Genomic DNA, 16,124 nt, shown 5'->3' on the forward strand with positions numbered 1-16,124 from the left:
CAGCTTGCAGGGTTAGAAAATTCTCATAGTTCTCTGTCGGATTAGTTAGATATCAACCCCTTTTCACGCCGCAGATTCTATCCCTGTTTAGTGACTAGAGTTCAGACTGGATAAAGCATCTTCCCTTCAAATCTCAAAGAACGTTAAATATTTAAAGGGAACATTGTAATTCTTCTAAACCCCAGAGGATATTGGTCCATCTACTCAACCTTGGGTTGTGTTGTGGAAAGACCAGGGAGTCTAAAAACATGTTTCCAAGAAAATGGTGTCACAGGTGGACAGGGTGGTGAAGATCTCTTTTGGCACGCTGTTCTTCATCAGTTGGGCATTGAGTATCGCCGAGAGGATGTTATGTTACGGTTGTGCAAGGCCACACTTGGAGTTTGTGCTCAATTTTAGTCACCCTGCTCGAGGAAAAGTGCTATAAGGCTGGAAAGAGTACTGAAAATATGAGGATGCTGTCCACTCGAGGGACTGGGGTGAGCTTGCACAGCCTGGTACTTTATTCCGTGGAGCACAGGAGACTGGCGGTTGACTTGTGGAGTGTAGGAAATAATGAGAGGCATAGATAGAGTTAACGAATGCACAGTCTTTTTCCCAGGGCTGGGGAAACAAAAACTAGCAGGCAAAGGTTTCAGATCAGAGGGGAAAGATTTAATAGGAACCTGAGGGGCAACCTTTCCACACAGAGTATATGAAACATGCTGCCAGAGGAAGTGGTTGAGACAGATATATAATTGACATTTGGTCAGGTACCTGGATAGAAACAGTTTAGAGGGGTATTGGTCAATGTGGGCAAGCGAGACCTGCTTAGTTGGGAAGCTTGATTGACGTGAATGATTGGTCTGTTTCCATGTTCTACAACTGCACAGATGTACTTGCACCTTGCCTTTTAACAAAAGTACCACAGTTTTTGTTCTTGCTGTAATTTCACAGCAACCTTTTTCACAACTTCCTTCTGCCACTTCGACGTGCAGTCATTTAAATGGCCTGTGTCTTCTTATTCTCTAAGCTGATGTAACACCCAATTTTGTCAGTAGCTGAGGAGCTGGTCTCCTCACCGTGTTTGATGACATAGACTGTAGGCAGCAGGACTACAAGCAGTGATCCTTGTGGCATTTCAGTATTTACATCCTGCCCTCTTGAATATATCCCATTTGTTCCTTGTGCTGCAGCCAAGATTTAATCTGCCCCAATCCTTATGAGGCTTAACTTGATCAACACTATCGAATGCCTTCTGAATATCCAACTACTATGTCCGCTCTTCCCCATATCTAACTCCATGAATTTGCCACATTTTCAATGTTGAAATTTTGCATAGACTTTGCCACATTTTTGGTAATAATTGCAGCTTTTTTTTTTAGTTACTGTTAATGTGGAATGCTGCAAGTCGGATTCACTGATTTATGGTGGTTGGTGGGGGAGTGCCACATTTTTAGTAACTAATTGCAGCTTTTTTTAGTTACTGTTAATGTGGAATGCTGCAAGTCGGATTCACTGATTTATGGTGGTCGGTGGGCGAGCTGCGTGGTCTCGGTTGTAGAGGGGACTTGGCCTGAAGCCGCAGTGTCGCCTGTTTACAGCCACCCAGGAGAGAGGTGTTGGAGTCAGCGTGCTCTACCAGAGTATGGCACAGCGTCCAAGCTGGAGTCAGTACTGCCCCCCAGTATTAAACTTGACTTTAAACTTGAACTACTGACATCAGACTAGTTACTTCTTGATTCCATTTCCCCCTCTCCTTTCTTGAATGTTGAACATGGAGCACTTGCCACTTTCCATGGAGACTCTCCAAAATCTAGGCAATTCTGTAGCCAGTGCTTTGAAAGGCCAAGAATGTAGGTGAGGAGATCAAGGGGTTTGCCAGCTTTAAGCCCCAGTCACTCCTTTCAATGATCTACTAATATGACATACTTTTGATTCTTCCCTTTCATGAGATCCTTGCTTTACAGTCATTCCTGTCTGTCCTTTATGACCTTATTGAAGACAGATCCAAAGTATTAGTTTAACCTCTTTGCTTATTCACTTTTGTAATCTCCTTTTCTGCCACGTTAATTATTACTGATTGCTTGCTTTTTATTAAGAACAGATTGCAAGAGGTTTCAGTTTACTCATTTCTCTGTTTATCAGTTTCACATGTCCTTCACATTTAGTGAATGTTCTTTAGCTTTACAATCTCTAATCCTATTGTCCACATTATAAGCTGCTTCTTAATGCTGCCTTAATGAATCCTGTTCACCATTGCTGTGCCAATTTTGAAGTGGAGTATTTATTCCTGAAAGTAATGTATATCTTGTAAAAATAAATATATATGCTTGGCATTGCTTAGGTGTTGCAATATGCTGTCAGCTAATTGGTTATTGATTGGAGTTAATATATTGTCTATATTTAAATTGAACACTACAGTATCAGCCAATACAGGTACTACAAATCACTTTCATGAGGAAGTGCAAGTCTTAGAGCCCAAAAGTGCAAACACAGGCCTGTCTGCCCTATATAACCCATTTATCAGCACATTGGCCTGGTGTTCAGTATGCCTTGGTAAGTTAAGATACATAGCGTGAAACTTTATTGATCCCACAGGATATTACAGTGTCACAGTAGCATTACAAGTGCACAGGTATAAATATTAGAAGAGAAGTAGAAAGAATAAAAAAAAAATAATTTACCACAAACAGTCTAACAGAAGAGGGTCATCACTTCCCCTGCTATAGGTTGATTCATTATAGAGCCTAATGGCTGAGGGTAAGAATGACCTCATATAGCACACTTTGGGGCAGTGCAGTTGTCTTAGTTTATTCTTAAAAGTGCTTCTTAAAGCATTGTCCAGAATTGCCAGGATTTTCCGTAGGGTCCTTTGTTTTACCACAGCCTCCAGTATGTCCAGTTTGACTCCTATAACAGAGCCAGCCTTTCTAATCAGTTTATTGAGCTTGTTGGCATCACCCGTGTTGGTGCCATTGCCCCAGATTGTACTGGCGACCACAGACTGGTAGAACATGTGAAGGAGAGACCTGCCTACTCCAAAGGACATCAGTCTCCTCAGGAAGTAGAGGCGACCCGGCCCTTCTTGTACACAGATTCTGTGTCAGTGCTCCACTTGTCTGTCATCCAGGTGCACCCCTGGTACTTGTAGGTCCTCATCACATCCACATCCTCACCATCAATAGTAAAAGGGACAGTGCCGGCTTGGTCTTCCTAAAGTCCATCACCATCTCCTTTGTCTTACTAATATTGAGCTGTAAATAATTCAGTTTGCACCATTTGTAAGTCCCCCATCAGGACCCTGTATTCATTCTCCCATCCTTCCTTTATACATCTAACTATTGCTGAGTTATCAGAGAATTTCTGCAGATGACGTGACTTAGTGTTGTATCTAAAGTCTGAGGTATACAGGGTAAACAGGAAGGGAGCCGATACAGTCCCCTGTGGGACCCCAGTGTTGCTTATACACACAGCTCTGAAGCTGCACAAACTGTGGTCTGCCAGTCAGGTAGTCCATTATCCAGGATACAATGGAAGTGCCAACCTGCATTGAATGGAGCTTTTTCCCCAACAATGAGGGCTGTATGAAATTGAAAGCACTTGAGAAATCAAAAAACATTTGGAGTAGCGCAGTTGTCTTAGTCTGTTACTAAAAGTGCTCCTCTGTTCAGCCAAGGTGGCATGCAGAGGGTGAGAAACATTGTCCAGAATTGCCAGAATAAGTGTTCAGCTGGATACTTCTAGGTATGTCACGGTCTCTGCCTCCACCATCCTGTTGGGCACGTGATCCAGATTTCAGTCACTTTACGGGTGGAAAATGATTCTTCTTTGGATCATTTCTAACCCTCATGCTCATTGCCTTCTAGTTTTTGGCACCTGTCCTGTGCAGAGCCTCTATCAGGCTCCTCTGCCCCAAGGAAAATAAACCCAGCTTAACTGAAACTGATCATGCCAAGAAGCATTCTGGTGAATCTCCTGTAAACCCTGGACTGTTTGAAACATCCTTCCTAAAGAGTAATACTATGTTTTGTGTACAGAACACCAGGTGCGGTATGATGACTTTTTAGAAGGTTGTAACATGATGTATTCAACGCCTTGGCAAAGGTGGGCAAGTATGCCACATCACCACCCTATGCTGCACCTTCATCGATCCCTCTGTCCCCAATACCATGGAGGGCCAAAACATTCATTGCATGTGCTCTACTTTCATTAGTCCTCCCAGAGTACATTACTGAAAGGGATTAAATTCCATATGGCAAAATGAACCTCCTTGCAATGCTTCCAATATTTGTTTCATCTCCAGAGTTACTAACCATACCTCCTGTGTTCCTGTCATTTCCAGATCATTCATGTACATACAAACAGCAGTTAGTGGTGTACTCAGTACAATCCTGTAATACACCACTAGTCAGTCTTCCAATCATATTAAATTGTCCATTTTTAAAATTACTAATTAATCTTGCCTCAATCAAAATTTAGAGTAAAATAACCAACCATCCAAAATTCAGTTAACTTTTCGAGTTGTAAAATGTCCCCTTTCTCATGAAAGTAACTACTGGATGGTGAGGTTAGCATTAGATGTGGGCAACATTGTACTTTTAGTATCAAAGGGGAAAAAATAACATTGTTTGGACAAGTTTGTGTTCAACTGAGTAGTATGTCAATGATGTGTACAAAACTGTCATCTGCTAGCCACCTAACAACTGTACTAGCTACATCAATTTTCTCTGATCTTTCATTGAAAAATTCAACTGGATTGGAGAAGCACAGAGTGCAACATAAAGAGACAGTTAACACAACTGATTCTCAAGGGAGATTGAAAACCTGGCTGAGAGGTGCCACAACAACCTCTCACTCAATGTCAGCAAGACCAAGCAGCTGGTTATTGACTTCAAGAGGAGGAAAGTGGTGGTCCATGAACCAGCCCTTGTTGAGGGATCAAAAGTGGAGAGGGTTAGAAACCTTAAATTCCTCTATGTTATCAGTTCAGAGGACCTGCACTGGGTCCAGCACACATGTACAATTACAAAGAAAACATTACAGCACTTTGACTTCCTTATGATTTGGCATGACATCTGAAACTTTGACAAACATCCATAGATGTGAGGTTGAGAGTATGTTGACTGGTTGCATTACAGCCTGGAATGGAGACATCAACGTCCTTGAATGGAAAATCCTACAAAAGGTAGTGGGCACAGCCCAGTCCACCACAGGTAAAGCCCTTCCCACCATTGAGCACATTTACATGGAGCACTGTCATAGCAAAGAGGCATCCATCATCAAAGACCCTCACCGCCCATCAGATGCTCTCTTCTTATTGCTGTTATCAGAACGAAGGTACAGAAGCCTCAGGAACTCACACCTCAACAGTTATTACCCCTCAACCATCAGGCTCTTGTGCCAGTGGGGATAATTTCACTCAATTTTATTTGACCCATCACTGAACTGTTCTCACAACCTATGAACTTACATTCAAGGACTATTCAGCCCATTTTCTCAGTATTTATTGTTTGTTTATTTACTTATTTATTATTATTGTTTCTTACTTTTGTGTTTGCACATTTTGTTGTCTTTTGCACACTGGTTGTTTCTCCGTCCTGTTGGGTGCGGTCTTTCATTGATTGTGTTATGGTTCTTGGATTTGCTGAGTATGCCCGCAAGAAAACAAATCTCAGGCTTTTATGCTGACTTTGTGTACTTTGATAATAAATTTACTTTAAACTTTTGAACTTTAAATGAGGTCCTAGAGTTAGCTTAAATGAAAACATTGCCTTGAAGCAGAAAGTATCAAGACATGGTAAAGGGTTAAAAAATGCAGGTCCTATAAATCTTGAATCAAAGGAAATGCTGGAGATCAGATGGCATCTGTAGAGAGAGGAACATCTAACATCTCAGGGAAATGACCTGATATACTAATTTTTTTGACTCTGCTCAGAGGCTTCCTGACCTACTCAGCAATTTCCTATTTTTATTTGCAGTAAAGGGTTAATTTTCCTGGCTGATGGATTGGGAGACAGTGGTGTTCCTCAGTGCTCCATGTTTTTCATGTACACTCAGTTGCCACGTTGTTAGCTATACCTGTACACCTGCTCGTTAATGAAAAAATCTAATCAGCCAATCATGTTCAGCAGCTCAATGCATAAAAGCACGCAGACATGGTCAAGAGGTTATGTTGTTCAGGCAAACATCAGAATGGGGAAGAAATGTGATCTAAAGTGACTTTGACTGTGGAATAATTGTTGGTGCCAGACAGGGTGAGTTGAGTATCTCAGAAACTGCTGATTACCTAGGATTTTTTGCATTCAATGTTCTCTAGAGTTTAGAGAATAGTACAGAAAAACATCCAGTGAGTGGCACCTTGTTAATGAGAGGTCAAGAGGAGAATGGCCAGACTGGTTCAAGCTGACAGGAAGGCAACAGTAACTCAAATAACCATGTGTCACAACAGTCATGTCCCCCAGGGCATCTCTGAATGCACAACATGTTCAAACTACAGAAGATGGCACTGGGTTCCACTTGTGTACCTAATAAAGTGGCCATTGAGTGTGAATAACACCATGGACATTGGAGTGCGGTAGGAGATTAGGAAACTTGCCGGTTACTTTGGTAATGCCGTAACCAGTGTGCATGGTATCTGGTGCAGAAGTTTGCTCTGGCTTTATTGTTACTGGAACATTGCATCCCGCCTGATCACTGCTCTTTAGAACAGAAGAATTACAGATGAGATTTACCAGGTTGTCTCTCAGACTGTAGGGCTTCAGCTACAAGGTTTTACCGGGGACACCATTCTCCTTGGCAGTGTTGGATTTCAACAGGTTTAGATGAGATATATAGAACAGCTGTTTCCGTCAGCTGAGGGAACAGGGCCTAGAGAGCAAAGATGTAGGGAAAATGTGACAGAGCTTCTTTACTCAGTGATTGCTACTGACCTAGAACTGTCTCTAAAGATAATGAAAAGAAACGTGATCAAAGATTTGAAAGGAAATTGAAATTAAACTAATTTGGCAGGGGAATGGGAACCGGAGTGATAGGGCTGGGAAGGAAAAAACAGAAATAAATCAAAGATAGAGTCCAACAGAGATGATAGAAAGGCCAGACAGGAGATGAGGCATAATCACAGCCAGTGGGATGAGTTGCAGGGCAATAGTGGTGTGGTGCAGTTAAAACAGAAAGCAACAAATACTGGAAGTGTTGTACAGTATTTGAATGCACACAGCATAAGAAATAAAATGGTCAATCTTGAAATTCAGCTACAGATTGGCAAGTGTGACATTGTGGCCATCTCTGAAACTTGGCTAAAGGGCGACTGCCATTGGGAGCTGAACGTCCAAGGGCATACAGTGTATTGGAAAGATAGGTTAGTAGCAGAGGGGGTGGTGTGGCCCTGTGTATAAGAAATAATATTAAATCATTTAGAAAGGAATGACACAGGATTGGAAGGTGTAGAGTCTCTATGGGTTGAGTGAAGTAATGGCAAGGGTAAATGGCAGTTGTATACAGGCCTCCAACAGCAGCTGGGATGTGGATTACAAATTACAGCAGCAGGTAGAAAAGGCATGTCAGAAGGGCAATGTCATGATAATCGTTTGCGGATTTTAACATTAGATTGGGAAAACCAGGCCAGTACTGGACCTCAGAAGAGAGAATTTGTAGAATGTCTCAGGGATGGCTTTTTAGAACAGCTTATTGTTGACCCACTCGGGGATTGTCTGTGCTGGATTGGGTGTTGTGCAATGATCCGGAAGTGATAAGAAAGATTAAGATTAAGGAACCCACAGGGAACAGTGATCACAATATGATTGAGTTCACTTTGAAATCTGAGAAGAAGAAACTAAATTCTAATGTGTGGGTATTTCAGTGGAATATAGGAAATTACAATGCAAGAGAGGGGAGCTGGCCGGGGTTGACTGGAAAGGGACGCTAGCAGGAAGGACAGCAGAGCAGCAATGGCTGGAGTTTCTGTGAAAAATGAGGGAAGTGCAAGACAGATATATTCCAAATAAGAAGAAATTTTCAAATGGAAGAAGGACACTACCATTGCTGACAAGTGAAGTCAGAGCCAAAGTAAATGCTAAAGAGAAGGCATACAAGGAAGCCAAAGCTAGTGGCAAGATAGAGGATTTGGAAGCTTTTAAAAACTTGCAGAAGGAAACTAAGAAGGTCATTAGGAAGGAAAAGATGGATTATGAAAGGAAGCTGGTGACTAATATCAAAGAAGATACTAACAATTTTTTAAGTATATACAGGGTAAAAAAGAGTTGAGGGTAGATATAGGACCAATAGAAAATGACGCTGGAAATATTGTAATCAGAGACACAGAGATGACAGAGGAACTGAATGTGTATTTTGCATCAATCTTCACAGTGGAAGACATCTGCAGTATACCAGACATTCAAGAGTGTCAGGGAAATGAAATATGTGCAGTGAAAATTACGACTGAGAAGGTGTTCAGGAAGCTTAGTGGTCTGAGGGTGGATAAATTTCCTGGACCTGATGGAATGCACCCTCGGGTTCTGAAGGAAGTAGCTGGAGAGATTGCAGAGGCATTAACAATGATCTTTCAAGAATCACAAGATTCTGGCGTTGTACCGGATGACTAGAAAATTGCAATTATTACTCCGCAATTTAAGAAGGGTGAGAGGCAGCAGAAAAGAAACTGTAGACCTGTTAGCCTGATATCAGTGGTTGGGAAGTTGTTGGAATTGATCATTAGGGATGAGATTACGGAGTTCCTGGAGGCACATGATAAGATAGGCCAAAGCCAGCATGACTTCCTGAAAGAAAAATCCTGACTGACTAACCTACTGCAATTTTTTGAGGAAATAACAAGCAGTGTAGACAAAGGAGGCGCAGTGGATGTGGTGTACAGTCATCCCTCGGTATCAGCGGGGGATTGGTTCCAGGACCCCCCGCGGATATTAAGTTCCGAGGATGCTCAAGTCTCTTATATAAAATGGCGTAGTATTTGCATATAACCTATGCACATCTTCCGGTATACTTTAAATCATCTCTAGATTACAAACGTACTTGTAATACCTAATACAATGCAAATGCTATGTAAGTAGTTATTATACTGTATTGTTTAGGGAATAATGACAAGAAAAAAATAGTCTGTACAAGTTCAGTACAGACGCAACCATCGTAGCTCTTCTGGGAACACTGATGCCTACACATCACTTCATTCATGTGGATTCAGCGTAGTGCTCGGCGCGCGGCAAATTCAAGTTTTGCTTTTTGGAACTCTCTGGAATTTTTTTCGAATATTTTCGATCCGCGGTTGGTTGAATCCGCGGATACAAAGGGCCAACTGTACTTGGATTTTTAGAAGGCCTTTCACAAGGTGCCACACTTAAGGCTGCTTAGCAAGATAAGAGACCATGGAATTACAGGGGAGTCACTAGCAAGTTTAGGGGAATGGGCAAAGAAGTGGCAAATGAAATACAATGCTGGAAAGTGTATGGTCATGCACTTTGGTGGAAGAAATAAACAGGCAGACTATTATTCAGATGGAGAGAGAATTCAAAATGCAAAGATGCAAAGCTACTTGGGAGTCCTTGTCCCTTGTCCCTAAAGGTTAACCTCCAGGTTGAGTCAGTGGTGAAGAAGGTGCATGCAATGTTGGCATTCATTTCTAGAGGTACAGAATATGAGAGCAGGGATGTGATGTTGAGGCTCTATAAGGCACTCGTGAGACCACACTTGGAGTATTACATGCAGTTTTGGGCTCCTTATTTTAGAAGGGATATACTGACATTGGAGAGGGTTCAAAGAAGATTCATGAGAATGATCCCAGGAATGAAAGGGTTACTGTATGAGGAATGTCTGGCAGCTCTTGGGCTGTATTCCCTCGAATTCAGGAAAATGAGGGGGGATCTCATAGGAAACATTCCAAATGTTAAGAGGCCTGAACAGATTAGATATGACATAGTTATTTCCCATGGTAGGGGAGTCTAGGACAAGAGGGCATGACTTCAGGATTGAAGGACGTCCATTTAGAACAGAAATGTAGAGAAACTACTTTAGTCAGAGGGTGGTAAATCTGTAGAGTTTGTTGCCACGAGCAGCTGCGGAGGCCAAGTCATTGGATGCATCTAAGGCAGAATAGCCAGGACATCAAAGAGTATGGGGAGAAGGCAGGGGAGTTGGGATGACTGGAAGAATTGGATCGGCCATGATTGAATGGTGGAGCAGACTCGATGGGCAAAATGGCCTACTTCTGCTCCTATATCTTATGGTCTGAAGAGGTTCTTGTGGAGAATAAGCTTGCATTGCTGTAGAAGTGGACCAGATGAGTGGGGCAGCATAGATTATGTGTTGAATGGTCCCCTGCTGTGCTGACTTGATGACCGTCTAGAAGGAACTTGTTTCCCTCACTGATTGTGGGCAAGAGTGGTGCTACTGGTAGACTCACTGCCTCGCGGTTCCAGAGACATGGCTTCAATCCTGACTGTGTGGGGTTTGCACCTTCTTCCCATGACTGCGGGGGTTTCTGCCCTCATTTCAAAAACTTCTGTGTTGGTAGGTTATTTGGCACCTGTAGATTACTCTAGTGCATGCATGGGTGAGTGGTAGAATCTGGGTTGGGTGATAGGAATGCATTGAGAATAAAACAGGGCTGATATAGTCCTGACGAAAGGTCTCGGCCCGAAACGTCGACTCTTAACTCTTCCTGGAGATGCTGCCTGGCCCGCTGCATTCTCCAGCAACTTTTATGTGTGTTGCCTGATATAGGACTGACGTACACGGATACCCAAGTACAGATTTGATGAGCCGAAGCGCCTGATCTATGCTCTCTGACTGTCTGACTCTACCTTTGTCAATTATCATTTTCCCAGTCTCTCTGAAGGTTGCCGATCTCCAGGATTGCTTTATTTCTTATAATATTGCTCCTCCGAGTTCCTGTTTTATGCTTTGCTCAGCATTGTGACTACTGTCAGTGGTGGCCCTATAGCACACTGCTGCTTTAGCTTTTTATTATTTATGATTTTGCAACACACAGCAAAGTGGAATGCTGTAATAATCTACTTCCACAGAGTGATGTCTTGGCACCACAATGACAGTCATTTGGCAATGTGATAGAGTGGCAGTGCTTTAGGTGTAATGTAACAGTGCACGGGTCGGGAAATCAGCGAAAGGGTAAGGGTAGGATTATTGGATTCATCATTAGCTTGATGCTAAGAAGCAGAGTGATAGTCAAAGGTTACCTGCTGGACTGGAGGCCTGTAACTAGTGGTGCGCCAGGGCTCGATGCTGACAACCTTGTTGCTTGTCACTTACATGAACGATTTGGATGTGAATGTCCAGAAAGTGTGGATGATATTAAAATGGGTGATAACGTAGAAAATGAAGAAGATCATTAAGTATTACACTCTTCATTAAAGACCCCTCACACCCTCTCCATGAACTGTTTGTTCTTCTGCCATCAGGCAAACGTTACAGGAGCATCAAAACTAAAACCACAAGGCTACTAAACAGCTTCCTCCCACAGGCAGTCAGACTGCTAAATAGCTGCTCTACCTGACTCTGCTTTGGACACTTTTAACTTGCACTGGACACTTATAACTGATTTTAACTGACATGTGGCTGTTGTGTTTTACTATTTATTGTTATGTTTATTATTTAGTGTTGTGTTTGTTATGTTATGATTGCACTGCCCCTGGGAAACGCTGTCTCATTCTGCCTGCAGAGCTGATGTATGGTTAGAATGACAATAAAGTTTTTTGAATCTTGAATCTTGATCAGCTAGGTAAGGGTGTAAATGTGGTACAATTTGAACAAGTGTGAAATGGTGCATCTTGGAAAGTCGGACCGGGGTAGGAGTTTGGGAGTGAATTGTGGGGGCCTGGGGGAACATTGTGGAACTGAGGATAAAGGTGTTCAAGTGCATTGAAAATAGCATCACAGAAAAATGGGCTGGTGAAGAAGGCACTTAGCAGGCTAGCCTTCATCAAGGATGGCAATGAGTGTAAGGGTTGGGACATTATGCTGCAGTTATACAAGATGTTGGTGAGACCATATTTGGAGTATTGGGTATGGTTTTGGTCATGCAAATTCCATGAGGGCATGACTCAGTTTTACTTGTATTTTTTTTAGTATTTTTTGGGCTCAGAAAGGGGAGTTGGAGGGGTCAGATTTGTGTTTCAGGAATGTGGGGGAATTAGACGCCAGAATTAGTGTTTCTTGGGCATGAGGGAGTTAGAGGGTCAGTTTAGGTTTTAGAATCAGGAATGTGGGGGAATTAGAAGGCAGGATTAGTGTATCTTGGGCTCGGGGGAGTTGGGACGTGTTTCTGGACACATTTCTGCAAGGGGGGGTGGTGAGCAGCCGTAGTACTTTTTGGTACCAATGACAGGAAGAAAAAGGGAGGCCGTCCTGAGAAAACAATAGAGGGAGTTAGGAAGGAAGCTGAGAAGCAGGACCTCAAAGATAGTAATATCCGGATTGCTGTCTGTGCCATGCAATGCTGAGGATAGGAATAGAATGAGGTGGCAGATAAAAGTATGGGTGAAGGATTGGAATGGGGGACAGGGATTCAGTGGGCAGGTTTACTAGAGTTTGAACTAATATGGCAGGGGAACCAGTGTGATAGAGCTGAGGATGAGCCAGCAGGTTTACTAGTACATGATGGGTGTAACATGAATGTAAGGAAGGACAAGCCAAACATTGGGTACAAATGTAGATGGAGCAAGGAGTTAAATTGTACCATAGAGGCAAAATTCAAAAGGGCGAAGAATGCAGGACTGACGTGCTGTATTTAAATGCATGTAGTATTCAGAATGTGGATGAACTTGTGGCGTAGGGTCAGAGAATGTTGAATCTTTGTGGGTGGAGTTAAGAAATTGCAAGGGTAAAAAAAACTATGGAAATCATTTATAGGCCTCCAAATAGTAGCCAGGATGTGGGGTTGAGATTGCAAAGAGAGCTGGAAAACACATGTAATAAGGGTAATGACACCATTGTAATGGGGACTTCAATGTGCAAGCGTTGGCTGCCAGTGACTAGTGGTGTTCCTCGGGAGTCAGTATTGGGACTGCTACTTTTCACATTGTCAATGATTTAGATAATGGAATTGATGGCTTTGTGGCAAAGTTTGTGGATGATACAAAGATAGGTGGAGGGGTAGATAGTGCTGAGGAACCAATGTGATTACAGCAGGGCTTAGACAAATTGGAAGAATTGGCAAAAAAGTGGCAGATGGAATATAGTGTTGAGAAATGTATGATAATGCATTTTGGTAAAAGGAACAATAGTGCGGACTATTATCTAAATGGGGAGAAGGTTTAAACATCAGAGGTGCAAAGGGACTTAGAAGTCCTGTGCAAGACGCCCAGAAGGTTAATTTATAGAATTGAGTCTGTGGTAAAGAAGGCAAATGCAATGTTGGCATCTATTTCAAGGGAAATAGAATATAAAAGCAAGCAGATAATGCTGAGCTTTTATAAGACGCTAGTCAGGCCGCACTTGAAGTATTGACAACAGTTTTGGGCCCCATATCTCAGAAAGGATGTGTTGTCATTGGAGAGAGTCCAGAGGAAGCCCACAAGGATGATTCTGGGAATGAAAAGGTTAACATGAGGAGCGTTTGGCAGCTTTGGGCCTGTACTCACTGGAATTTTAGAAGAACTCGTGGGGATCTCATTGAAACCTACCGAATGTAGAAAGGACTAGATAGGGTGGATGTGGAGAGGATGTTTCCTATGGTGGGGGTATCCAGAAGTAGAGGGCACAGACTCAAAATTGAGTGGTGACCATTAAGAATAGAGGGAAGGAGGAATTTTTTTAGCCAGAGAGTAGTGAATCTGTTGGATGCTCTGTCACAGACTGTGGTGGAGGCCAAGCCTGTGGGTATATATAAGGTGGAAATTGATTGTTTACTGATTGGTCAGGGCATCAAAGGATACTTCAATGGACTGAATGGCCTAACTCTGCTATATATATGTGTACGTGTATATGTATGTATTGTATGTGTAAAAAATGTAGTTAGTGTTCATGGGTTCATTGTCTGGACATAAATCCGATGGCAGAGGGGAGAAGCTGTTCTGAAAACATTGAGTATGTGTCTTCAGGCTCCTGTACCACCTCCTTGATAGTGGAAATGAGAAGTGGACATGTCCTGAGTGATGGGGGTCCTTAGTGACAGATGCTGCCTTTCTGAAGATGTCCTTGATGCTGGGGAGGCTAGTGCCCATGATGGATCTGGCTGTGTTTGCAACTTTCTGCAGCTTTTTCCGATGCTGTGTAACAGCCCCTCCATAACAGACAGTGATGCAACCAGTCAGGATGCTCTCCATAGTGCATTGAGCATGTCTTTGGTGACATATCAAGCCTCCTCAAACTCCTAATGAAATACGACTGCTGTCATGCCACCTTTGTAATTGCGTCAATATGTTGGGCCCAGGAGAGACCTTCAGAGATGTTGACACCCAGGAACTTGAAACTGCTCACACTTTCCATTGCTGATCCCTCAGTGAAGACTGGTGTGTGTTCCTCAACTGCTCCTTCCTCAAGTCCATAATTAATTCCTTAGTCCTGCATCTGTGCTGCTCAACTCTGACTCTTAAGAAGTTCAAGTTAAATTATCTGGAAACAAATCTCTCAACACTCTGCCAGCTGTTTTGAGATATGTAGAGGGAGGCAAGTATTGCTTCACCCAGTCTTAGAGATGGTGACACCATTCCTAAATGTTCTGTTTTAGAGATATGGGGGCAAGTATTCCTTCACCCAGTCTTAGAGATGGTGACACCATTCCTAAATGTTCTGTTTTAGAGATGGGACAAGTATTGCTTCACCCAGTCTTAGAGATGGTGACACCGTTCCTAAATGTTCTGTTTTAGAGATATGGGGGCAAGTATTCCTTCACCCAGTCTTAGAGATGGTGACACCGTTCCTAAATGTTCTGTTTTAGAGATGGGACAAGTATTGCTTCACCCAGTCTTAGAGATGGTGACACCGTTCCTAAATGTTCTGTTTTAGAGATATGGGGGCAAGTATTCCTTCACCCAGTCTTAGAGATGGTGACACCGTTCCTAAATGTTCTGTTTTAGAGATGGGACAAGTATTGCTTCACCCAGTCTTAGAGATGGTGACACCGTTCCTAAATGTTCTGTTTTAGAGATATGGGGGCAAGTATTCCTTCACCCAGTCTTAGAGATGGTGACACCATTCCCAAATGTTCTGTTTTAGAGATATGGGGGCAAGTATTGCTTCACCCAATCTTAGAGATGGTGACACCATTCCCAAATGTTCTGTTTTAGAGATGGGGCAAGTATTCCTTCACCCAGTCTTAGAAACGATGACACCATTTCCAAATGTTCTGTTTTGGTAACTCCCCTGTTTTCTTTTGCACAATAACTTCCAGGTGCTGGTGTTTTATCACCACGCGATGGCTTACGACTTCCCCTTCCTCTGGCCTGGACATCATATCCCAGCACCCTGGGCAAATACCACCGATGCTCAGAAACTGGTGCAGTTCCTGGAGACGACCCTGAGTGAGCGAGCAAAGCGCGGGACCTTCCACGTCTCACAGGCCATCTTGACTCCACAAGCCAAAACTGTCATCCGGGGATTGATTGTTGGACTGCGGGACTCTCTGGTTGTGAGGTTGGCTTTAATTGTCTTTTTGGTGCTCACATTAATCGTTTTGTTCTGTATTACAAGGAAAAATAAGCATCATATAGTAGTGATGCAAGTCTTTCAACCCACTGTCTCCATGCTGACTATCAGTTTCTAATCTGCACTAAACAAATTTCCCAGCTCTCAACCCTCAGCCTTCTGTCCCTTGGTAATTCAATGCTTGTCGAAATGCTTCACAGATCTCGGATGCACCCCTCTCCTCCGCCATTTGGCAGTGCTTCCCACATTGCAGCCTTTCACTGGGTATAAAGAATCCTCCTCAGTTTTCCTCCAAACATCTTTACTCTTACCCCAAACCCCCTCTCTCTGGTTTCGGACACCTCTGCCCTGGGGTAAAGTCTCCAAACATCCATAGAATCCATGCCTTAAATCATTTTGAACTCTGTTCAGTCTCCCTTTAGTCTCCTTTGTTCCAAGGAAAATATATCTAGTCTCTACTCGTAACTGAAATTTTCCATCACAGGCAACATCCTGGAGAATCTCCTCTGCATCTTCTCCAGTACAACCAC

The 16,124-nt window shown here is 42.9% G+C and overlaps 1 protein-coding gene across 1 annotated transcript in view; it reads left to right on the top strand.

The window, feature by feature from the left end:
- plcxd2 (phosphatidylinositol-specific phospholipase C, X domain containing 2) overlaps window positions 1-16,124 on the top strand; it is a 52,620-nt gene that overhangs the window by 20,868 nt on the left and 15,628 nt on the right. The window contains exon 3 of the mRNA XM_072262354.1: window positions 15,341-15,582. Within this exon, the coding sequence (XP_072118455.1) occupies window positions 15,341-15,582 (242 nt within the window). The remainder of the gene's footprint in view (window positions 1-15,340; window positions 15,583-16,124) is intronic.

Source organism: Mobula birostris, chromosome 6 (genome assembly GCF_030028105.1).
Source record: "Mobula birostris isolate sMobBir1 chromosome 6, sMobBir1.hap1, whole genome shotgun sequence".
Lineage (NCBI taxonomy): Eukaryota > Metazoa > Chordata > Chondrichthyes > Myliobatiformes > Myliobatidae > Mobula > Mobula birostris.